The sequence below is a fragment of the Eretmochelys imbricata genome, chromosome 15, assembly GCF_965152235.1.
Source record: "Eretmochelys imbricata isolate rEreImb1 chromosome 15, rEreImb1.hap1, whole genome shotgun sequence".
In the NCBI taxonomy this organism is placed as follows: domain Eukaryota; kingdom Metazoa; phylum Chordata; order Testudines; family Cheloniidae; genus Eretmochelys; species Eretmochelys imbricata.
In genome coordinates, this window is record NC_135586.1 from 1,659,921 (window position 1) to 1,686,169 (window position 26,249).

General features: G+C 47.5%; 1 protein-coding gene across 6 annotated transcripts in view; it reads right to left on the reverse strand.

Annotated features, from left to right (window-relative positions):
• Nucleotides 1-6,585: 6,585 nt before the first annotated feature.
• NF2 (NF2, moesin-ezrin-radixin like (MERLIN) tumor suppressor) overlaps nt 6,586-26,249 on the reverse strand; it is a 93,537-nt gene continuing 73,873 nt past the window's right edge. For 3 of the 6 annotated variants that reach the window (XM_077834650.1, XM_077834649.1, XM_077834655.1), the window contains exons 15-16: nt 25,532-25,691; nt 6,586-9,533 (exon numbers count right to left, since the gene is read on the reverse strand). In XM_077834650.1, coding sequence (XP_077690776.1) covers nt 9,483-9,533; nt 25,532-25,691 — 211 coding nt within the window. In that variant the 3' untranslated portion in view covers nt 6,586-9,482. Of the gene's footprint in view, nt 9,534-22,923; nt 23,196-25,523; nt 25,692-26,249 lie in introns of those variants that run through there. The other 3 variants (XM_077834654.1, XM_077834653.1, XM_077834656.1) reach the window with 2 other exon arrangements.

A 26,249-nucleotide genomic window follows, 5' to 3' on the forward strand; every position in this document is an offset into this window, starting at 1 on the left:
CATTACTCAAGTCGATATCATTGGAGCCCTCACTGTCACTTTGGATCATAAGGAATAACTCGACTGCCAAACGTGACGTGCTGGCGAGACTCGTCAGCGTACTCCTCAGCAGTTCGGGGTCCATTCCCGCAGACCGAAAGGGAAGACAGAGTGCGCAGTACAAAAACCATTGAAAGATGGCTCCAAATGTGGACGGAAGCACAGGGATTGCTGGGATGCGAACCGATGCATCACGGGGCATTGGGACAGGACCCAGAATGCCCCCCCATCCCCTTCTCACAAGCCACAGTGCCAGAATGGGAAGAGGTGCTCTGTGGGATAGCTGCCCATAATGCACCGCTCCCATAGCCGCTGCAAGTGCTGCAAATGTGGCCACGCCAGTGGGCTTGTTCCGGTCAGTGTGGACAGACTGCAGCGCTTTCCCTACTGCACTCTACGAAGGCGGGTTTAATTCACAGTGCTCTACATCTGCAAGTGTAGCCATGCCCTCAGCCTTCCCCAGCAACTAGCCAGATGTTAAAAGGAATAATGATCTCTCTTCGGTTCCCTGGTGCTGCTGAGCTGAGGATCTCAAAACTTGTTACGTCTATGAGTGAATTCAATCTGGCACCCTTAGCAGAAGGGGTATCGCAGCTGGGGAGAGGGAGGCACGGAGAGACGATAGCTGACCTGCAGTGGGGAGACGCAAGTTGTTTCTACCCTCCCCCACCTGCCAAATGTCTATGCTGATTGCAGAACCAGTAGGCTCATGATGTCAGAGACACCAAGGAAGGGAAAAGTGGGCTATTGAGAGAGGATAGGGTTTTATTCCACTCTCTGGTTTTGTTGACACCTATTTATCTCCAACACGATAAACAGCTGGAATAAAGATCTGTTGCTTGAAGATTCAACATCTACCCCCAACCCCGTCAATTAAGGACTGCTCTAACTTTATCGATTTTAATGAGAGATGAATTGAGCCCATAATGACAGAGAAAGCTCCCATTCCAGGTCTTTAGTCCATCGAAAACAGGTAACATTTTGCTGATATTCCTAATGGGCATAAAGCTGTTTTCCCCCCTTGCAGGTCACGGTAAAGTTCCTTGTCCAAGAATATAAGAACAGCCAGACTGGGTCAGACCAATGGTCCATCTAGCCCAGTATCCTGTCTGCTGACAGTGACTAGTGCCAGAAGCTTCAGAGGGAATGAACAGAACAGACCATCATTGAGTGGTCCATGCCCTGTCATCCAGTCCCAGATTTGGCAGTTGTGGGCTTAGTGACTCCCAGAGCTTGGGGTTTCATTCCTGCCCATCGTGGCTAATAGCCACTGATGGACCTATCCTTCATGAACTTATAGAATTCTTTTTTGAACTCTTTTATAGTTTTGGCTTTCACATCTCCTGGCAATGAGTTCCACAGGTTGACTGTGCATCACACAATGAGTCAGTGGTGGGGCCAGAAACAGAACCCACATCTTACAGTGATAGAAACAGTTGCAGTCTAGTTAGCATACCAAAGAGAAGACAAAGGGGTGACTTGATCTCAGTCTATAAGTACCTGCATGAGGAACAACTATTTAATACTTAGCTCTTCGACCTAGCAGACAAATGCATAATGAGATCCAATGGCTGGAAGTTGAAACTAGACAAACTCAGACTGAAAATATTGTGTCAATCGTTAACAGTGAGAGTAATTAGCCACTGGAATAATTTACTGAGGGCCGTGGTGGATTCTCCATCAGTAGCAATTTTAAAATCAAGATTGGCTGTTTTTTAAAGGATCGGCAGGAATTATGGTGGGGGAGGTCTCTGGCCTGTGCTATGCAGGAGGTCAGGTCCCACAATCACAACGGTCCCTTTTGGCCGTGGGATCTCTGAGTGCCCTTGGCCATTGCTCTCCCCACTAGAACACACTGTAGGCCATTCCCGCTGCTGCTTGCGAGACCCCACCCCCCGCAGCTTCTCCTGTCTGAGAGGTCAGCCATTATGTCACAAATTCACCACATTCCCCAGCAGCCTAGCAAGCAACTCTGGTTCCGCGGTGTTTGGCTCAGGCCCTCATTACTGTACCACCAGCATGCAGGCTTGGACTGGGCCCTGGGAACAGCACGGGCTGGCTGAGCAGTCCTGGCCCAGGCTAATCTGCTTAGCATGCAGGTGCAGTCAGCAGCGAGGAACATCCTGATCATTAGTGCTGCCATTAATCACTCTGCTGTTCCAAGAGAGGGGTGGGGCGAGGCTGGGGCTGGCTCGGAATATTTATTAGCCAAAGCAGAGCTTGTCTCTGGAAAATAAAAGGCACCTTTTTACCCAGGTGCCAAACGGGAAACTCAGCTTGCTCCTGGGAAGACCAATAACAGACTCAAATAGGGAGGGGGATGAGAAATGCCGGCTGCATTGGAATGCCAAACCAAGCCATTTCTCTAGCTGGCTTCCTACTGTGTCCCGTTGGTACGGGCCATGCCAGGGTCCTTTCCCCAGTCACTGCAGGTTCAGCTGGGGATTTGCTGTCCAGGACCTATGTCTCTGTTGCTGGGTGCAGAATGGGGCTTCTGGCTGCCAGGCTCAGTGGGATCTTGAGCTTGGAGCTTTCCACCTCCACACAACTTCATCTTGCTGAAACTAGGGGAGACTTGGAGCCCTCTGTCCCTTCTCCCCCACTGCTCTCCCCCCTTTCCCACCCAGCTGGTTTCTGAGGGAAATTAGGCCTCTAAAGACACCAAATGAGATCCCACACTGAAGAAAGGAACGGATGGAGGAGGAATGGGGGGAAACTGATTTAAATAAAACAACGAGAAGCAGATGGAATGACCCCAACTCTGCCTTGTAATGGTACGGTGGGCGTGGGGGGGGGCACGTCAGGGGCAGGAATCCCAAGGCATTGATGCAAACATGTTGCAGCAAAGACTAAAGTGAGGGTTTCTTTCTGGTGGCTGTTAACAGCTGGGAATCTAAGAGTGATATACAGGCTGGGAAGGAAACACAGTGCAGGGATGGGATGTGGGTGATGGGAGAAGGACTGAAGGCTTTGAGAAGGGAAACACCATGTTGCAATACTTTTGCACAGCCAGAAATTCCTTCCTGACTCTTGTGATCAACTTGTGCCCCGAATCCTGAGTATTGACAGCTCCTTATAACATGAGACAAGGAAGGACTAAGAAGCCATGGTTGGATTTCACTCCCCCCTCCCCCACTGCTCTCCATGGTGCTGATGTCTCACAAATGATCAAGATGGCTCGACTTAGGTGTGCGCTCACCCAGGTAACCACCACCTGTCACGTGGATCCTCTAGAGATGGGTTGTTTCCCAATGTTTTAAAAATAACACTGTTTGCTCAGGAGCTGTCAGAACATTTTTCAGAGGCCTGAGATTGATCAGTCACAGAACCATAGAATATCCGGGTTGGAAGGGACCTAAGGAGGTCACCTAATCCAACCCCCTGCTCAAAGCAGGACCAATCCCCAACTAAATCATCCCAGCCACGGCTTTGTCAAGCCTGATCTTAAAAACCTCAGAGGAAGGAGATTCCACCACTTCCCTACGTAACCCATTCCAGTGCTTCACCACCCACCTAGTGAAAAAGTTTTTCCTAATATCCAACCTAAACCTCCCCCACTGCAACTTGAGACCATTACTCCTTGTTCTGTCATCTGCCACCACTGAGAACAGTCTAGATCCATCCTCTTTGGAACCCCCTTTCAGGTAGTTGAAAGCAGCTATCAAATCCCCCCTCATTCTTCTCTTGCACAGACTAAACAATCCCAGTTCCCTCAGCCTCTCCTCATAAGTCATGTGTTCCAGTCCCCTAATCATTTTTGTTGCCCTCCACTGGACGTTTTCCAATTTTTCCACATCCTTCTTGTAGTGTGGGGCCCAAAACTGGACACAGTACTCCAGATGAGGCCTCAGCAATGCCTAATAGGGGAACGATCACGTCCCTCGATCTGCTGGCCCTCTTGGCAACAAGGGCACACTGTTGACTCATATCCAGCTTCTCGTCCACTGTAACCCCTAGGTCCCTTTCTGCAGAACTGCTGCCGAGCCATTCGGTCCCTAGTCTGTAGCGGTGCATGGGATTCTTCCATCCTAAGTGCAGGACTCTGAGCTTGTCCTTGTTGAACCTCATCAGATTTCTTTTGGCCCAATCCCTAATTTGTCTAGGTCCCTCTGTATCCTATCCCTACCCTCCAGCGTATCTACCTCTCCTCCCAGTTTAGTGTCATCTGCAAACTTGCTGAGGGTGCAATCCACACCATCCTCCAGATCATTTATGAAGATATTGAACAAAACCGGCCCCAGGACGGACCCTTGGGGCACTCCGCTTGATACCGGCTGCCAACTAGACATGGAGCCATTGATCACTACCTACTGAGACCAATGACCTAGCCAGTTTTCTATCCACCTTAGTGTCCATTCATCCAGCCCATACTTCTTTAACTTGCTGGCAAGAATACTGTGGGAGACTGTGTCAAAAGCTTTGCTAAAGTCAAGGAACAACACGTCCACTGCTTTCCCTTCATCCACAGAGCCAGTTATCTTGTCACAGAAGGCAATTAGATTAGTCAGTCATGACTTGCCCTTGGTGAATCCATGCTGACTGTTCCTGATCACTTTCCTCTCCTCAAAGTGCTTCAGAATTGATTCCTTGAGGACCTGCTCCATGATTTTTCCAGGGACTGAGGTGAGGCTGACTGGCCTGTAGTTCCCCGGAACTTTCAGCATATTCTCTTTTGCGTGTACTTTATTTTCCTTGGCCGGCTGGACATGCTTCATGTGTAGGAATAGCTGTTATGCAAAACTTTATTGGGGTTCAATCAGGCTACTCCTGCAAGCCCATCTCCTCACCTCTACCCCGCAGGAGGCCTTGGGGCAGCTGAGAAGAAACAAGCCTTGATGTCAGAGGCAGGGTATTGCTACCTCCCCATCACTTTCCCCTTTAGTTTCACGTAGTTAACTCCTCAGTGCATTACAGAATACACCACTCATCAGCTGAAAATCCTAACCTGGGACTTGCAGGGAGTATTTATAAAAACCTTTTAGTCTTTGTGTACCAGCTAAATTCCTTGAGATCTGAGGCTCTTGCCTGCCACACTCATGCACACACATGAGCTATATTATATAGAAATATTCTGTGTTTGATACCAGTGAAATCAGGTCAGCGTCTCTTTATTTTCCCTTTCTTTTGCAGCCTCGCCCTTATGGAGCAGTGCAGGCAGACCCCACTTTTCCTTTCAGCATCTCTTAAAAAAGAGAAGTCAACTCCTCTCCTAGGGGCAGGCCCAACATTGACACAAACCAGCAAAAGAAAAGTCACATCGGCCTACCCACTTCTGCTGAGTCAATTATTGACTGAAAAAAGTGTACATAAATGTGACAAACAGAACCATCGTTCTAGGACAAGCCCTCGTCAAGAGCTAAATTTCATCTCCAGGGGTTTTGCTGCCGGGGCTGTGCAAACACAGAGCAGATAAACAACTCTGCTGCTGAATTCATTAAATGACATATGCAAACACCGCGCTGCAAACCTGTCTGTGGCTTAGATGGCGAAGAAAGGGGCCAGTCAGAGGGAGCAGCCTCCTTGCTTTTTGTGTGCATGCCCTCATGCCCTCTGTAAAGGCCTGAATGATGGATAATGAAAATTAAACATTTCCTGATCCCAGCCTAGCTCAGAGGCAGCTGGGTCAAATATCTATTAACCCAGCTCTGCAGCAGCTCCCTGCACCCCAAACCCATGCGTTCAAGGACAGCACAAGTGGCTAAGAAATGACAGCTGATTGAAGGGGGCTCATGCCACAGAGCTGGTATTATTTATGTGCCAACAGTGTGCTTGGTGCTACTCAAAAACTCAGGAAGAGGCTGCCAGGCCAGTATGAACACAACTTCTGGGGACATGTCAGGGAACAGGACAGCTATGATCAAAGCAAAGGAAGACTTGAGTTTTCCCAAGTCAAGTCAGATCAGGATCCACAGCTGCCAAGACCTTCCCTCTGACATTTAATGAACAGCTTCCACCTCACTAGCCACTTCATTTATGAGCCAGAATGAGCCAATATATTAAGCAAGTAGCATGTCCACAGGCATGCCTCCTGTATGAGGGAAAGGGGATAGTGGATCTGCAATGCCTCCTTCCCCTCCTGCACTACAAGCTAGCTGCAGTACGAATAGCCCATGCAAGAGAGGCAGAGGCTGCCTTATGCCTTACTCTATTGAGCAGACATGGCGGACTAGGGAGAATATGGCCCATAGTGTTTAGATGTGGCAAAAGGGACACAGTCGTGTCTCAGTGCTGGGGGTTCCCGGGTGCCGTGCTGGGATATAGCAGAGGGGATGCAGTCACGTCTCGGTGCTGGGGATTCCCAGGACTGGGATATAGTAGAGGGGAGGCAGGTATATCTCAATGCTCAGGGTTCCGGTGTGCTGTGATACAGCAGAGGGGACGCAGTCGTGTCTCAGTTCTGGACATGCCTTTATGGTGCATTTAATACTCTGGAGATGATGCAATCATGTCTCTTGTTAAACCTGCTTTATGACATGCTGTAATATTACAATAACAAAGTGCTCTTTATTCTTTTTAACCCATCCCAAAAAAGACAACTGCACCTCCAACCGCTTTCAATTTTTATTAAAACACATGAGAAAACAATGGTATCTTCAGAATATAACAATCCACGGGAGTAGAAAAAAAAAGGCCTTTCTGTCCCAGACCCCATCCCAAGGAAAAAACTGCTTTATCCATCTGAATTTCAGACACATACACTTCCAAGTGGGAGGAGATTCAATGCACATCAGGGACCTTTTAAATAAAAGGATTCACGGGTGTGATCTGATAAAAGCCAGGATATACTATACCAGGGGTTCTACGGTCAGGACCCCTCAGGGGGTTGTGAGGTTATTACATGGCGGGGTCACGAGTGTCAGCCTCCACCCGAAACCCCGCTTTGCCTCCAACGTTTATAATGGTGTTAAATATCTAAAAAAGTGTTTTTAATTTATAAGGGGGGTCGCACTCAGAGTCTTGCTGTGTGAAAGGGGTCACCAGTACAAAAGTTTGAGAACACCTGTACTACACCAAGCCAAGGGCTGACTCTGGGTCAAATCCACCCTGTCCATAACTCGACTGAAGTCACCACAGGGCTAGATTCAGCTCTCTGTGATTAAACCAGGCTGTTGAAAAAAGTAAAATAAAGGCAAGTGAATTGGGTGGGTTAAAGACAGACCATTAGTGATTGCTCAGCATTGCTGAGAGTGGACAGCGAGGACACGATTGCTAGTGTTGTTTAAATAAGAACAGCCATACGGGGTCAGACCAATGGTCCATCTAGCCTAGTGTCCTGTCTGACAGTGACCTGTACCACAGGCTTCAGAGGCAATGAATGGTACAGGACAGCTACTGAGTGAGCCCATCCCATGGGCCAGTCCCAGCATCTGGCAGTCAGAGGCTTACAGACACCCGCAGCATGGGGCTTAATCCCTAACCATCTTGGCTAATGGCCATTGATGGACCAATCCTCCATGAATTTACCAAATTCTTTAAGCAGCCCCCTACTTCCAACACCTAGAAGATAAATTGTAAGTGATTTCTAGCACCTCTCCCCACTCATCCCCCAAACAGAGAATACAAAGCAGGGCAGGAGAGGGGCTAGCACTTGCAAAGGAGGCAGGGGGATGACAAAGCATGTGCCAGAAGCTATCCCTCTCCTCCCAAGGCAGCAGACCTAGGCCCTTTCAAGAGCTGAGGATGCCACTGACTTCTTCGACATAGCTGTCTAGAGTCCCTTGCTAGGAGAGAGCTACTTCACTTAGCAGCCAACATCACCTTGGCGGCTTTAGTACCTCAGCCCTGTTGCTTGGCTCTGTCTCACGGCAGGCAGAGGACGCACGAGTGTTCACAGCATGCTCCTTCAGGGACCGGAAACCACAGACTCTGCCCCAGCCAGAGCAAGGCTGCTCCTGCCATTCTCACACAACAGCACTGCTCCCTCTAAGCTGTGCGCGTGCACACAGACCCTAAACCCCACGCACACAGCGAAACACCGCACGCACAAAAATGTGCGCAGAAGAAATTTTTGGGGCACACGGCCTGTCAAAAATTAGAGAGAACATTGCTGACGGGACTCAGCAGCAAAGAGATACTGGAACTGCTCTCAGTGGAGCCCCAGCTCATGGGGTGCTGGTTACCACTCTAGCAGGAGTCAAAATGGAGCAAGGGAGGTGAAGTGCAGGGAGGCTGAGCGCGTGCAGCTCCCAGGAACAGGAACTGACATAGTGGATCAGACCCGTGGCCCATCTCGCCCATCTCCAGCAGTGGCCAGTGCCAGATACTTCAGAGGAAAGTGAAAAGAAGGCTATAGTAGGTTGCTATGGGATGACCAAGGCACAGAGGAAATTCCCTCCTGATTTACATTATTTAGAGGTCAGCTTCTAGATACAAGCATGAAGGTTCATATCCCTTCACTTTTTAAATGTTCACTGCTAGATTTCTGGCTGTTTTTGTATCCAGACAAAGACCTAATCCTACAAATTTCTTGGTGTCAATAGAATCTTGTAGTAAGGACTTCCAGAGGCTCATTGCACACTGTGTGGGAAAGTATTTCCTTTGATCAGTGCTGAATAGCCCACTTTTCAGTTTCCTTGACTATACCCTTGCTCTTAGGTCATACCAGAGAGGGTAGATCTATCTTCTCCATCCCATACATTAGTTTGCACACCTTTGTAATGTCCCCTCTATGCGGCAACTCTCCAAGGTAAACAGCTAGAGTCTTTTCAATCTCTCCTCATACAGAAGTCGTTCCAAACCTATTCCCTCGGCGTATCTCTGAACCCCTTCTATGTCTGTTAGATCCTCTAACAGGCGGGAAGACCAGACCTAACCATGCTCTCCTAGGTGAGGCTATACCCCCAATTTACAGCATTCCATTACACCAATGTGTGTGTCACCAATGGAGTCCACCAGTACTCAGCCCCCCTGAAAGTCAGGCAGAAGTACTGGGGGGTCTGACGAGAGTAGCACACATCCCACCCCCTGGCTCCCGAACTGCCAAAGGCACCAAAGCTCCGCCTGCAGGAGCGCACATTATTTGTGGCATTCCCTAAAGCAGGGCCGGAAGAGAAAGGGGCCCCTTCCAAGGCACACGCGCTTGCTAACCATCTCCCAGGAGGTCACATGACAGTCACGACCAAATACAAATGCTGCTTAAAAAGACTGCAAGGGATACCACAGCTCTGCATTATAAATGGCAGAAGAGGGTAGCTAGTTAAAAACCTACAAGGGGGATTAGGATAGACTAAACTAGAGAACATCACGCTGAAATCCATGGACTGCTGACGGACCAAGTCCATTGCACAGGAGCAGCATCATGTCCCAGAATGCACCCAGCCAGCAGGTAGAGGGGCTCCATCCCCAGCCATTGGGATGTGCCTACATGGCCTTGCTGAAGGAGGTTCTGGCTGGCAGGTGGCTGGCTCGCTGGAAGCAGCAGTGCACGATGGTTGGGTCACCTCCTACAGCTCCTCGAAGAAGGCCACGCGGGACTTGGTGCTCTGCAAGGTGAGCTGCAAGAGAGTTGAGAGAAAGGCTGAAGAAAGAGCTTGACCTGCTTTCCCATCAGCCCTCCACAATGCTATCTCAATACATTCTGGGGGACTGCAATATACCACATGAGTTTAGGTTCAGAGGCCTGACACACAGAAGCATTGAGCGCCTGTGTCTACCGGTGAGGTCCGTTGGTACTGCTGGTGTTCAGAACCCCTCAGGATCAGGCCGCACTTCAGGAAATCTAATCAAGTCCTAAACAGCATTGTCCTTCCCAGGCTGGGAACATCCAGAGGAGTCCTTTTACACAAGTTTCTGCCTGAGTGAAAGCAGCTCTTTCTGGTAGCCCAATGGAAGAGGGCATCAGCCATGATCAGGACAAGAATTTCCTCACCCACCCACACTGGGCAGATTTAAACATGCCAGCCTATTTGATAACTGGGATTGGTGGGTGGTACTCACCAGGGCAACAAAAGGCCCTGGGGCCCAGACCTCAACAGATCATGGAGATCAAAAATGAATAAATGGGAATGAGGGTGCAGGTCACAGGGTCAAAAGGACGCATTTGAAGGGCCACTGAGCAAAGAACCTCAGAGATCGCCCAACTGCCCCATGGAGTCCAAGGTGCCACTGGACACCACCCAGAGGAGCTCTGCCTGGATGCATGAATGGACAAGGGACCAGAAAAAGGCCCCACAGTCACAAAGGACACCCACATTTCACACATTTAGCCCTCAGATTGTCCCTCGAGACTTCCCACCAGGATGGCTTTCGCGACGCTGGCTCCCATCTGCTAGGAACTGGACTGAGGCCCCGCCAACCATTTTATGGAGGCCACTGAGCAGCCAATCAGTTGGCACTTAAATAGGGAGGTGTCTGCAAGCATGGAGACGGGAACACTACGATGGGGCCAGCCCTCTTGAAAGGCTGTTTATGCTGCCATCTTTTGGAAGGCAGTGTGACTTTACTATCTCACTATCTTTAAACAAAATAAAGAGTCATCCCACAAAGAGAAATATTATCCACTGAAATACATATGAAAATGGAGAGAGCTGTTTACAGAGAGGATGGATGGAATGCATTTCAATTGAAGCTCATGGAATTAATAGACACAACAACTCGGGAATATTTAGGTGTGGAAGCCTGCTGCCACTAACTACACCGCCAGGCAGACTCTGCTGGGGATGAACTAGGCAACAAGCCACTGTGCCCTCCTCCCTGTGGGGCAAGTGACAGCAGTCAAGATCTGCTCCCCACAACCTGCTGCCTGGCGCCTCCATCTCACTCAATCCCAAGACCCTAGGACAGGTCACACACACAGATACAGAAAGGCTGTTCCAGATTACAGACACTGATCAAACATTTACAGTCTTCACCTTTTCCGCATCGGAGAACAGTCTTACAGCATGAGAATACTGGCAGTCTGATCAGACAAAGAAAACACCTCAAGGGTCCTGAAACATTCTGGCCAGCTGTTGACTCATGAGCATCTTCCTCAGAAGAGGCTTCTGAGTAACACACCTTCTAAGGACTCCTCATTGTTTTTGCTGATACAGACTAACCCTGCTACCACTCTGAAACCTGATACCTTCTAATGTACCTTTGTATGAGGCATATTCATTGAGATGGGGGGATGTTTTCAGTCAGCACTGTAGCTCAGAATTACTTAGATCAGAAGTTTATCACGGCTGTTCCTCTAAGTTGGGTGATGGAACCGGATTCCCCCGGAAGCTGGTTGGTGAGACTTGGGTAGGGTCTAGACTCACTTGGCCACTGTTATCAGTTGTGGAGCTAAAATGAGATACCTGCTGTAGCAGCCATAGGAAGGAGAGGGGCAGGAATTCCCCATCACTCAGCCCAGAGAGTATCCTGGACCCAAGATTCCATCTAGCCAAGATAGCAGGAGGGAGGAGGTACAGGAAGAGCATTTAAATGAGGTGCCATTAGAGGAACATCTCAGAAGATGAGTCCATCAATGAGACCGACTCTCTCCCATGCAGATAACTGGTGAATGCTCCCGGCTTGGCCTTCTTCACCTCATCAACTACAGGGCCCAAAATCTCGCCAGGCCACCCCACTCTGTGAGCGGCAGAGGAAGAATCCCTCAGACCAAAGCTACCACGTTGAGACCATGAGTCTGCATAGCCTTCCCTCTCCCACATCAGCACATGACCTGCCCCACACACTGCTATGCAACCCCAGGCAGGGATCCCATGCACTCTAGGATTCCACAGCTAAGCAACTGGATGTGGACTTTGGTATTTTAGCAAGTTCTTAAGTATTCGGCAGACTTCTCCACTGTGCTGGAACCAGGGGAGCCCACCATTGTCTAGGCCTTGCAGCACCTCCCTGGCTGGGGATATTAGCTGCATGATCAGCCCCAGTTTCCACTGTGCTGCGCAGAAAGAGGAGATTTTTTTTGTCCCCATCTCTTCAGCCACTGGCCTGCTGGCTGGGGAACTGCAGCCCAGCCCAGCCCAGCCCACCCGAGCCATTGCTAGACATCCCTGCAAGAGGTATGTGTGGGGCATATCCCTGTGCTGTTCCTGGGAGCCTGGCAGTGGAAATGGCTGGGGCTTAGGAGGAGGAGCTCTTTTGGGAGCCAGTAAAGATGCCTGCTCAGGTCTCGCAGTCAGGGAGTAGGAGGAGCCAGAGCTGGAGTCTGGTCAGGAGTGGCCAGCGTTGCTGGGAATGGGACGGTGCCAAGCTGCTATTTACAAACAGCCTTTTAGAACAGCTGCATGGATTTTAGATCCACTCGCTTGGCCTACCCTGCCTGATACTTCTGAGGCCCTATCTAGAGACACCCTCCCACTTTGGCGTAAAAGGGAAGCCACCTTCAATGGCTCCTCTCTGATTCCTCAAGTGTCCATTGTCATCCCAGCCTGGCTCAATCCCCCTCCTTTCCCAAGGGTAATAGAATCACAGAATCATAGAATATTAGGGTTGGAAGAGACCTCAGGAGATCATCCAGTCCAACCCCCTGCTCAAAGCAGGACCAACACCAACCAAATCATCCTAGCCAAGGCTTTGTCAAGCCAGGCCTTAAAAACCTCTAATGATGGAGATTCCACCATCTCCCTAGGTAATGCATTCCAGTGCTTCATCACCCTCCTGATGAAATAATGTTTCCTAATATCCAACCTAGAGCTCCCCCACTGTAACTTGAGATCATTGCTCCTTATTCTGTCATCTGTCACCACTGATAATGGCCAAGCTCCATCCTCTTTGGAATCCCCCTTCCAGTAGTTGAAGGCTGCTATCAAATCCCCCCTCACTCTTCTCTTCTGCAGACTAAATAACCCCAGTTCCCTCTGGACCCTATCCCTACCCTCCAGCGTATCTACCTCTCCCTGCAGCTTAGTGTCATCTGCAAATTGCACCCTGAGCAAGTTAATCCCATCATCCAGATCATTGATAAAGACGTTGAACAAAACCGGCCCCAGGACTAACCCCTGGGGCACTCTGCTTGATACTGGCTGCCAACTAGACATTGAGCCATGGATCACCACCCGTTAACCCCACAATCTAGCCTGCTTTCTATCCGCCTTATAGTCCATTCATCCAACCCATACTTTTTTAACTTGCTGGCAAGAATACTGTGGGAGACCCATATAAAAATGAGGCAGGGGGTCTCCAGCAATGATAAGTGGGTAGGCGATGCAGGAGGCGAGCAGCAGGCTGGGAGGAGTGGCAGACCTAGTAGATACCTAGTAGGTGCACTCTGTGTTTTTTGACAACTCATCTGAAGAGAAGGGTGCTGCATGGCAACAGAATAAATTAACGTAATTAATATAATTAACATTGCTGCAGCACTTAGGTTTGTTATATCGTGGAGAAAACGGGGCCCTGCGATGGGTCAGATCCTGCTTCCAGTGAAGTCACTAGGAGTTTTGCACTGAGTGAACAGGAGTAGGAGCAGCTCCCTGTATGCTCACTAGGCTGCAGATAGTTTACAAGCCTGGATCACCGACTGCTGGAAGCCCTGTCCGAGGAGCTGCCTTGCTGCAAGCCATGGGGATAAACAATTAAAATCCGCCACAGTTTGAACCATTTTCCATGTTTACAGGAGAATTTGGAGGCTCTCTGCTGAAAGTCTGGTGGGAATGCTCCACAATCACTAAATATGACAGGCAGGAACAGCAGACAGCAAGCTGAATGTGTGACCGGTGTGAAGGTCTACAGGGAGTTCAGAAGGCGGCAGGCCAGGCAAACTGACTCATGGTGCCAGTGTTTGAACCTGCTGCCGCCCATGCTGGGTTTTTTGCATTGTGTGGGGATAGTTTAGTGCATTCTCCTCTTGATAATGGTGCTCCCAAAGCCAGGGTCCAATTGGCTATGCTGAGAAGAATCCAATACTACGTACTATTTGCTGATCCCAAGCAAGGAGTTTAGTGCAGTTCAGTCCTGCTACTCCAAAACTAGGGGAATGGGTATTCAGGTGGAGACTGTCAAGTACTCTTTCTCCACCACTTCCGCAATGCACAGATCCAAGAGGGGCAGAGCTCTTCTATCTCCTACTGAAGCTTCAGGTCTCAAGCCCCTCTGAATGTCAGCCCACTTGTAATTGCTTACTATAGCTGTGAGCCACATCTGCCTCAGCTGGTAGGCCCCTTCTTCAAACCCAGGCACACCTTCCTCCTCAACAAATCCCTCACCTGCTCTTATTTAGGGCCGGATCCTGCAAAGAGCTGAGCATCCTTGACTCCCACTGAAGGCAGAAAGAGTGGAGGACATGCAGCACCTCAGAGGGCACTTTCTCCTTTGCAGGGCAGGAAATGTGTCTCATCCCTGTCTGGCAAGCAGCAGCAGATTATTTATGCTGCCATAGAGGGTATTTATAAAATAATAGCCCTGGCAAGAACCACTACTCAAGTCTTCTTTGGAAACAAGACCCTGAGCAGGAAGATAAAGGAAACACTAGGGCCCCATAAGGAAGTCACTATACTTAAATACAGACACAGAAAAAAGTGCCGTAGTACAATGGCTGCCTTCTAAACAGCAGCTGAATCAGTAAATGAGTTGGGGAGGAACCAAAGCAGCTGACAGAACCCAATGCTCAATGGAGGTGGTTTAAACTCAGATGGATTTACCGATGTGCCTGGGACTGGCATTTTGCTCAGATAGGGGTCTTGGGTCCGAATCACCATACAATACAGTTTAAACACCACCCTCCCTTCCGCTGTGTGCCTCCCCTAGTCCCTTACTCAATAATTCCTGACGTCTCCAATTCCATTCAGAAAGCCTGTATTGCAGGGGAAATGACTGCAGGGGCTTAACATCCTCTGCTGGAACATTTCCAATAACACCCAGGGCCAGGGCTTGCTCAAATAGCCAACTCCTCCTCTTCCAGGCAACAGTCAGTTCCTTGGTTAAGAATTGCCTGCTACTTATCCCAGGGACAGCTGGTCCCATCCACACACTAAGGAGAAGAAAGAATCATAGAATCATAGAATATCAGGGTTGGAAGGGACCCCTGAAGGTCATCTAGTCCAACCCTCTGCTCGAAGCAGGACCAATTCCCAGTTAAATCATCCCAGCCAGGGCTTTGTCAAGCCTGACCTTAAAAACCTCTAAGGAAGGAGATTCTACCACCTCCCTAGGTAACGCATTCCAGTGTTTCACCACCCTCTTAGTGAAAAAGTTTTTCCTAATATCCAATCTAAACCTCCCCCACTGCAACTTGAGACCATTACTCCTCGTTCTGTCATCTGCTACCATTGAGAACAGTCTAGAGCCATCCTCTTTGGAACCCCCTTTCAGGTAGTTGAAAGCAGCTATCAAATCCCCCCTCATTCTTCTCTTCTGCAGGCTAAACAATCCCAGCTCCCTCAGCCTCTCCTCATAAGTCATGTGTTCTAGACCCCTAATCATTTTTGTTGCCCTTCGCTGGACTCTCTCCAATTTATCCACATCCTTCTTGTAGTGTGGGGCCCAAAACTGGACACAGTACTCCAGATGAGGCCTCACCAATGTCGAATAGAGGGGAACGATCACGTCCCTCGATCTGCTCGCTATGCCCCTACTTATACAACCCAAAATGCCATTGGCCTTCTTGGCAACAAGGGCACACTGCTGACTCATATCCAGCTTCTCATCCACTGTCACCCCTAGGTCCTTTTCCGCAGAACTGCTGCCTAGCCATTCGGTCCCTAGTCTGTAGCGGTGCATGGGATTCTTCCATCCTAAGTGCAGGACCCTGCACTTATCCTTATTGAACCTCATCAGATTTCTTTTGGCCCAATCCTCCAATTTGTCTAGGTCCTTCTGTATCCTATCCCTGCCCTCCGGCGTATCTACCACTCCTCCCAGTTTAGTATCATCCGCAAATTTGCTGAGAGTGCAATCCACACCATCCTCCAGATCATTTATGAAGATATTGAACAAAACCGGCCCCAGGACCGACCCCTGGGGCACTCCACTTGATACCGGCTGCCAACTAGACATGGAGCCATTGATCACTCCCCGTTGAGCCCGACAATCTAGCCAGCTTTCTACCCACCTTATAGTGCATTCATCCAGCCCATACTTCCTTAACTTGCTGACAGGAATACTGTGGGACAGCAATCCAGACAGCAGCGCAAGTTGCTCCACCCCTATTACTCTAGGTGTGGGGACAACTCTTGACATCCATCAGCAGGCTCTCTCAAATTGGGAGTAGCTTCCACCAGACCCTGGGGCTAACCCAGATCCCTCATCCAGCTGCCCTCTCACATCTGATTAAAATCTGTCCTGTGAATAACACAGAAGGAATTTAAGTTTGCTCTTGACTGAGCAGACTGTTACTTTCTGTCACTGACGACATCCTGCTCCTGAACAGAAAACTTTTTAAAGAGCTTGTAAATATATTTATTACTGTCCTTCCACTGTGGAGAAATTCCAGAAGGGCTGCGTTTGGTTGGCTCCCCTCCCCCACCTCTGGCATCAACAAGAAATGCTCGGGTGAATAAGCTCAGGGAAGCTCTGATCCCAGGCAGTGTTTCGCCACTCAGCCTGCCTATTGCTTTTGACAGCCACCGTGCTGCAGGCTGCCCAGAGAGCTGCACACTCACTCTGGGGTCGCACATAGCAATTGCATCCAGACTGCAAGTGGCATGACAAAGCCTGACACATCCACTCAAGTAAAAAGAAGGTCAGAGCCAATGAAGGCTCTGTCCTCAGCTTCTGCAGAGAGGAAACAAGCCTGACTCATCATACTGAGCACTGCTGGGTGGCCAGAGGACTTATGTAAGTGGGAGGTGCAGTGGGATTCCTTGAACCAAGCTTGTTTTCATTTCATTTCTGCTGCAAAAGAGACAGGCACCAGGTATCTGGTATCTGGGAAATCCCACTCCCTATTCTGGGAACCACCAGTTTCACTCTTACCTGCCCTGCACCATAGTTACATAAAAGTAGGAGACTGCAGTACTCCCTATGGTCAGTGTTCCTACACTGCTGCCCATAGCCAGAGGCTGGGACGGGAACAGCTGACACCATTCCCTATAGCACCCCTAAGTCCGGCAACTAAAACTGAGAGGCGCCCCATCACTGCCTCCCAGTGCCTTCTGGCTGGTACTAGTTTAGCTGTTAGCAACAACTCCAGCACGTCCTGCCTGGAAAGCTTGGCCCTGGATCAGCTGCAAGCTCTCCCTGCTGCCCTCCTAAAGCATTCCATACACCGATTCCATTTCCCCATAGTGATGCAAGAATAAATAATTGTCTATGTGTAACATAAGATTGTGCAGCCAAAGCCGAGTGATTAAGAGCAAATTACATTTTCGTCAGTGCAGACAGAAAATTGATTTACAAGGCAGTATTATGATAATCTCCTTCTTGCAGGAAAGGGAGGGGAGATGGACTCCACAATATACTACTAGAGCCATCAAAGAAAATGTAGAGGGAGAAACAGAGGGCAATTAGGCAGCTAGTGCTAAAATGCATCAAGATAAGGAAAAGAGAACATGGAGATTCATTCCCTGTCTCTCTTTGCTGGGGCTTTGCGGAGCATCTGCCTTTACCCAGGAGTTCCAGATTTTTTATTTGATTTTAAAGCAAACAATATGTCCCTCACATCCAAACCCATTTTACAGCAGCTAACCCAATAACTCCACATTCAGAATTTCTGCTGGCACAGCAAAATCGTGTGGCATTGAAATGAGACCACCAAATCCATTTACATACCCTCCCCAATGTTCTGGAGATTAAGGGTTGAAAGGAGGAGGGGAAGAGGTACTGGGAATAAAATGCAAATCTTTTAGGGCAGGAGCTCAATCCTCCAGGCATGGAGTCTGTTTACAGCACAAGGATGCTGCAAAACCACCAAGAAGCTCGGGGAAAAACTAAAAGCCTGGACACACGTGATAAACATTCCCTTTTCGCTCAGGGGTACAAAAGAGGGGACAGAGGAAGCTTCTGCTTTATGGGATGCTCATATTAACAGCCTGATTTTAAATAGCAATTTCCTTACCTGTGATACAAGCATCACCTCGAGGACGGCAACAGAGAATTCTCATAGTTGGTAAAAACAACGAGGAATCTGGTGGCACCTTAAAGACTAACAGATTTATTTGGGCATAAGCTTTCGTGGGTAAAAAACCCCCACTTCTCACAGTTGGGGTTGGTCCTGCTTTGAGCACGGGGTTGGATAAATGACCTTCTGAGGCCTCTTCCAATCCTAATCTTCTATGATTCTATGATTTAATTGTTTATGCTGCATCCCTGCCAGCCTCAAGGGGCGAGTGACCTATACCCCCCAAGAGAGGCAGGTCTTACCCCCAGCACCCCAGTCCAAGCATGGCATGGCACGGCACATCTTCAGATTGTTGGTAGAGCTACGGTCTCTATTAAATCATAAATTCAAAACACTGTATACAGCAAACACTCTCTCGCTCCCTCTTGCTTCCCATCCCATTCCCACATCTGCCCTTCCTAGTCTCCACTTCTAGCTGAATGCTTTAATTGTCCCTCTCTATTTTAAAAACTCCCATTGTTTTTCCTCTCCCCCACCCCCATTTTCTACTCCCCTTGGTGATCTCTCTATTTCTATTGTTCCCACACCACCTTTACTCCTCTCAGGATGGGGGCCAGAGCACAGGTCTTCCTTGTCCTCCCAACTTGGGTGAGGAATGTGTTGAATAGGAGCAGATGAAAGTCAATTTGCAGGTGATACCTTCCAAATGCTGGCAAGATGACAGCCCTGATTTTCACTTGTTGCATTTCATTCAGTGTGAACAAGAAAAAAAAAAGCTAGTCAGTTTCCTTTATGTTTCTAGTCAGTTTCACTCTCTGGCTCAGAGGAGGTCTAGAGCACATGGCTGTTAAAGCTAGTGCCTTGTCTACACAAACACTCATACCAATGAAGCTGCATCAGGTAGCTGTGATGGGAAAGAAAAGGTTAGTGAGGATATGGCCTTATGGGAACCCTAGATATGCTCTACAGGTCTGATTTTCAGAGCCACTGAGCACTCAGAGCTGTACTCCTTTGACTTTCTGGGCTTGCACCTTACCTGCCGTTTTAGTTCTCAGGGAGATGGTAGTGTGAAGTAGGGATTGCTCTTACAGGGTTGTTACCCTGCAGTCACACACTCCTCTTTTTGCTGCCAGAATGTGTGTTTGTAGGTGCCACGGTGCACTGCCCCATGAGACTGCATTGTTAACATGCACATTACCAGTGTCAACGTGAGGGCTCTGGCAGGGGATTGTCAAGAGGATTACACAAAAGTAGGTTGAGTCTATAAGTTTGACTCCTGATTCTGAACCTGACTTACCCCTTCCATTGCTTGATATCCAGTCAGCGTCCAGATATCCAAAATAGCTGAACATGTTATACTTAGAGCTATGCAGCAGGGCTACCATCCCCAGCCCAAAGACGCAAAGTAAGCAAGGCCAGCCTATTGATGGTAAATAATTGACGATTGAAGTGGGCTACCAAAACTCCAGCTGACAAGAGAGGGCTCTTCACAAATAGAAGACAAATTTTATATATTTACTTCCACTTTCAGAGCTTCTCTAAAAAGGAATGAATCAACTGTTGACTGGGCTAGTACAAAACAGCCATTACACAGTGAGCAAGAGCTTACACAGCGCCACGAACAACAGGCTCGGCTTTTACCGAGCAAAGAAATGTCAACCTGGCCAAAAGGAATTACATCCCTTCCCCTCTTCTCAGGGTACCAAGGGATCTCCAAGCTTCACCTGAGGATCCCATCGGAGAATGCACCTTGACTTACTCCTTGCTTCAATCATTGAATGGAAACCCTGGGCACTGGAAGACATGGCAGCTGCATGAAAAAAAGATTCCCATTTGCAGAACTACCAGATCATGGACTAACAACAAGACAACTGCCCTAGGAACATACAGTGCCTTGCTCCCAGACTGGGTACTTCACCTATCACACTGACCCCCTGTGGAGAAATCCAGGCAAGAAAAAAGGAAGTGGGGAAAAAATCAACACCTCAACAAATTCTGTTCAATCCTGTTGACATTAAGCAGAGCTTTGTTATCTGTCCTGAGAGGGGGCCCCTTAAGTCAAAGAGTGTGGAGAAGAGAAAATGCCTTGAGTTTTATATTCTACAGCAGTCTAAGAAGCAAACCCTCCTGAAGCTGAGCCAGCTGGAGTTAGTAGAGCCAATCGGCATCAGAGAGAACAAGCTACATGGAAAGGAAATCAGTTTCCAGATGAGATGCCTGTGCTGTGCCCACAGAGCTCATAAAAAGGGATTAGCATGTTAACCACATAATTAAACATGAAAAATTTAGCAGGCATCTTCAAAGGCAGGCAACAAAAACCCAGAGGTCACAAAAACAAAATTTGCTGTGAATCAGGTTTAATTACAGAAGGGGCTCCTTCCAGAACCAGAATTTCTTACAGTTAATGGATTATTTCTTTCAAGAGATGTCAGTGTTTCATTTTACCCCAGTGTTGTGCCCACAATTGGATATTGCTCAAATTAAAAGATGACACTGAATTTCTTAAAAATAACTGCAGATTAAGAGATGGGACAGCAGGCTCCAACACAAACGTTCATCCCGCCCCATCTGAACACTTGACCCAAACCTTTCAGAGGGGTGACAAAATCTGAATGAAGTCATTCAATGCCACTTTACACACTTCCATTTCATTTTTTTGGCCTCTTTGATCCTGAGGGCAGGAAATGCCAAAATACAATGAGAATGGCTTTTTTTAGGGCACCTGCAGTTCAGCCAGGAGCAGCAAGGAGCAGATTGCTTATACAAAATCTTGACTGAATGATTCACAGTCCAGCCGTGTAGATGCAAGAGGTCTGGACAGCTCAAATAAGCATCCAAACCACTCTATTAACAATGCAGATTCAAGATCCAGTACTGAATGGTCTATGGCTAACACTTTAACCTGTATCACATCATCCCTCTGGGTGAGCTCTAACTGAACAGAATGCTCTCCACACACTCAGCCTATAGATGCCACTCACACATGTAAAACTGGAGTTGCAGATTATTTGTTTTATAAAAGAAGCACTAATATTTTTGCCTACACTGACTGCTGCTACTTTTTGCACGGAGCAAACATCTTTGATTCAGAAATAGATCCTGCAACAACACTGATCAATCTGAAAAATAAAATACGGCAGGGAAGGAAAAATTACTCAAAACTGAACATCCAGAAAGGTGAAATTCTGGGCATCTTTCTTTTCCCCCAGTTTTAGTAATAGTGTATCATTAAATAGGAAACGAACTAAAATACAATGATAAAATCAAATTCCAAATAATACTTAGCTTTTACACATCCACACAACTCTAAGCACTCTGAAAAGAACCATTATCCCCACTTTACAGATGGGGAAACTGAGGCACAGAGCAGCAGAGCCAGAAAAAGTCAGGTCTCCTGATTCCAAACCCAGTGCTCTATCCACAGGCTGCACTGCCTCCCAAGACTGAAGCATCTCTTCCTGGTTTTGAACCAGGGGCCATTCATGTATTAGGCCAACCTGATCCCCACAACACTACAGAACACTGCATTTCAAAATAAGTTTGCCAAGAGGCTTTCTGCTTGCATTTGAGAGAGGCTACTAATGTGGCACGCAGTCACAGAGCTTCTTCTTTCAATGCTACGACAGGACCTACTGCAGCCCTCTGGTGTCTGAAGATCAGGACACAACTGCTTCTCTTTGGCTATGGTAAAGAGAGATACCACCTTTGAAGCTGTTTTGAGGTATCAAAAGGATCTTGACAAAGGCACACAAGTCAGTAAACTGCATACATGCCGTCACAGACCGAGGCTAATCCATGAAGCTAAGTCTTTAGAAAAAAGCACATATTGTAGACAACAGACATGGTGATAACTGAGCAGGAGGCATTAGTACACTCGGGGAGAGGAAGTAGGGCAAAAGCATTGCAGCAGAGGGATGAAAGATAAGAAAGAGACAAAATTTGAGAGATGGTAGCGTTAGTTTACGCTGCAATGGTCAGATTCTGATCCCACTGACTGCAACGGAGTGGTGTGCCTGTTACGGAGCAGAATTTGGCCCCTAGAGATTAGGGCAATAAAGAAAGATTCATTGGTTCCCTGTCCAGACTCCTAGTCTGGCCACGCTACCCCCCATGGTACTAGCACTGTGAAATGTAGGCATCGCTATGAAAGAGACAAAGGCAACATTGCTGCTCAGCTAACATTCCATCAATAAAACAGGTTCCCAGAGGAAGCACCGTTACCAGAATCATTTAAAAATGGATTGGATAATGCCCTGGAGAACGGATTATAGAGAACAACTGTGCTCCCAATGGGATGGGCAAGACGGGACTTAGAGGTCTTTTCCATTTCCAGGATTCTGCAGGACTGCAGACAAGGAACGAGAATGCGGCCCTTAAAACTGAGAATACCAGTCTCTGGGTACCAATTGTGGCAAACAATTCTAACTGTGTTAGTCTCACAGGACTAGCTTTAGCTGCACGCCTGCCTGGCTGATGCTTCCAGATACCGGCTGGCTTCAGTTGTTTCCCTTGACACCACTCTTGAATAAGCAGCTCTCAGCTGAGAGATGCTGACTCTATGTTCACCGGCTGCTCTGCTCCGAGACAGAGGCATGGCTTCCACAGGGCAGTTTTGAAGCACAAGTGGCAGCATCAAGAGTGAATTTAAGTTGAGGTTGGTTTTTTTTGTTTTTTTTTAAACTCATGAATTTTCATCTGCAGCAAATGGAGGAGGAAGCAACTTCCACTTTACTTTGCAACACCCTGCAGAGTCTGCAAAGGTCATCCATTTCTCTGGGAGATTTCCACCCACATGCAGTGAAGTGGGATCAGGCATGTGAGGCATTCCGCATTTATTCCACTCCCCACTTACTGTCCCAGTTCAGCTTTCATCAAGGAGGACACCACCAAGGACTTTGGACAGAAGTGAATAGACAAAAGCTGTGAACCCCACAAACAAGATGAGACACGACAATCCTGCTGTCTATTACATGCTCTTCTGATCCACATAAGGGTGGGACGGGACATAGCACTGGCTCTTGTGCTTGCAAAGCACACTGCTGAGGTGGCTCAGGCTCATGGTGCACTTTGGGGGCTGCAGCACTGACAGTTGGCTATAGCAGCATGTTTCACAGGCAAGCTCATGCGCAGGTTAGTATTACAGACGGCGATCCCATCACCACACACAGAGTACCTTGGAATAACCTACTTTGAAGTCTCAAATGCAGATAGGTCTTCTGCCTTGGGCTTGAGGCTAAACCAGCAAAGTAAAATGAACAAAAACAAAAACAAACAAACAAAAAAAAAAACAAATTCCTCTGTGATTTGAGCAGCACCAAGTCATTTGTGCAATCTGTATAGTTTGCCCGTCGGGCTGGAGTGTTTAGCAGTGTCCAGGAGAGGTGAGAGGGTTATTAGTTAAGTAGGGAAAAACTATTGATATAATTTTCTATGTCAGGTGTCTCAATCTCCACTTCTGTCATAGTGGTAAAGATTAAAACCCTCCTCATACCCAGATGGCATGAAACAAGTTGTCTGAGTATTTACTTTAACTCCTCTTGCTAACAGACTCAATTTTTAAAAATCTTTGCTCCACTGACTGATATAATAAACAACAATAATCCCTAGCTCTTAGGTAGTGCTGTTCGTTGGCAGATCTCAAAAGCACTTTATAAAGCAGGTCAGTAGCATTAACCCCATTTTACAGATGGGGAAACTGAGGCACAGGTGAAGTGACTTGCCCAAGGGCAGCAGGCAATGGCTGCCCTGGGAACAGAACCCCAATTTTCTGAGGCCTTGTCCAGTGTTTTATCCACTAGGCAACATGACCTAGTGGTGCCAGAGCTTCTCTGTTGCTGCCCCCTTAGAAAATACTTCAGAAGACAAGCGGAGAGGACAAGACTCAAGCTTCAGCTAGTGAACAAAGACTGAGTAGACCGTCCTGATTGCAATGACGATTCACCCACGATTTATGAATGCCTAGCCACCTTCCTGAATGAGACAAATGGGACTCTCTCTCCTCTCTGCCAACAGCTTTTGAGATTTGTGTACAGAGGTCAAATTTAAGCATTTTCAGCTTAAAAGGGGACTCTCCAGCAGTGTAAACTGAGAGCTTTATCAAAGTCTAATATGAACAAAAAGGCTTCCAGACTCTAAAAACACAAGGTCTGTGAGCATTTAAGTATCAGTATCTCTCTCTCTCAACTGGAAACCCAGGCAGCATAGGGCTAGAACTGGAGAACTAGGAAGTGAAACTGCTAGATTATTTTACTCTTTGTTCCTCATTCAGTTGGGACAGTAAAATCAAACACTCCATGGTGAAAGGCAGAGCAAATCAGAACTTTGAAATGCTTTGTTTTAATACTTTCAGGTGGGATTAGTAACACAGGGAAGATCTAATTTTTAAAGTGTGACTTTTAACACTGGCATTGTCCCCTTTAAATTGTAGCCTCTGGCATATATTTTAGGAGTTCTAAACCCTTCAAAAGAAAACAGACTGTAAGAAAGCCTGGGTGGAAGCCACTCCTTATGCTTGGATTTCCCATTATAATAAAAATAATAATAAAACCAGCCCCTTGTTAAAATTTCCCCTGTTGGGGGGATTGAGTAGCAGAGTTTCTCAGCAACAGAAGAAATTGGATCAGTTTTTAAAAAGGGATAAGTTTTGCTGGGATCTTTTCATTTGCTTAATGCTGATGCCAGTAAGGCAGAGTCATTTTAAATCCTTTGACCAAGTACAGGTAGCTCCTGGATCCAGATAGTGACTTGAAACAAGGGGTAATGAACAATTACCTCATGGAATAGGTGCAATTCAAGAATCTTACTATGAGTTTTTAAAGCTTTACAAGATTTAGGACCAGTCAACCTGACACACCCACCTGCCCCCTTTTGTCTTCCCATGAGATGGGAAGGGTTGAGACTACTGGCTGCCTAGATCCAGGCTAGGCTTCTCCACCTAGGATCCATAATTCAGGAATGTATAGTGTAGTATCTCTCACAGCATGGAAATAGACATGAGTCAGCTGTGATGAATATAAACAAAATGCTTTATTGAAGCTGCTGGACAAAAAGAGACCCTTGTGTTTTTTCCTGGCTCTCTAGTTCCCAGACTAAGGGCTGGTCTTCACTAAGGGAAGATCCATGCTGCTGCAATCGATGTAACAAGGATCGATTTAGCGGATCTAGTGAAGTCCCACTAAATCAACGGCAGAGCACTCTCCGGTACAGCTCTCTGTGAAGAGTAAGGTATGTTGACCAGAGAGCATCTCCCATCAATACAGCGCAGTGACGACACTGGGGTAAGTCGACCTAAGCTATGTCGACTCCAGCTACGGTTATTCACGTAACTGGAGTAGCATAACTTAGGTTGACTTACCCCCATAGTGAAGACAAGCTGTAACTAACACACACACACACCAGTCTGAGCTACCTAGAGTTCTTGTACAGAGTCTCCCTAAATCGTGGTCTGGATTAAGCATTCATGGACAAACACCTAAATCAAAATATTATTATTGACTCCTTGAGCAAAGTCTAAGCCCTGTTTAAAAAAATAGGAAGATTTCATCAGGAGCAAGGTAGGAACCTGGGTACCTTTTTAATAGTGTTGTGCTTGCTGTTGCCTCGGTCAGCATTCTCGTTGTGCAGTATATCCAGCGCTGTCTCCCTCTCCTTCAGTTTCAGCGCCTCAATCTCGGTCTTCAATTCGTTCAGTTGCTCCTGCAGGTGCTTGCTCTTCTCCATGTACTCCACTCTGGCACACATAATACACAGCGTTGTGGTTACGTGATTCCATGACAACTGATAGGGGCTTTTAATTTCATCATGCCCAGAGCATGAAATTGATTACACTAGTTTATGCTGTTCAATGAACTACACTGAGCAGTTTGTTCATTATTAAAAATAGATGCCAGATAGCCAATTCAAGAGCAAAACTATGTCATGTAGGTATGAAAAAATAGCCAGTTTAGCATGGCCAGATGATGTTTATACACCTCCGCATCTCTGCTAATAGCTGCAGCATGATGCTGGTTAGTCCTCTGCAATTCCAATGAGAGCTACCGGTTTGAACAATGCTGTTCTACGCTACAGTGTATTTATAAACCCAGTATACCAAAATGTATGAAGTTCTCAATTCATCTAGGCCAGATTTCCCAAGAGTGACTAGTGATTTTGGGTGCCTTAAAATGTCTTAAAGAGTCCTGATTTTTAGAGGGTGGGGGCTCAGCACGGTCTCAAATATAGGTCTCCTTAAGGTGTCAAGGACCCCAAAAACTGATGCATCTAAAATGGTTAAAAGAAAAGGAGTACT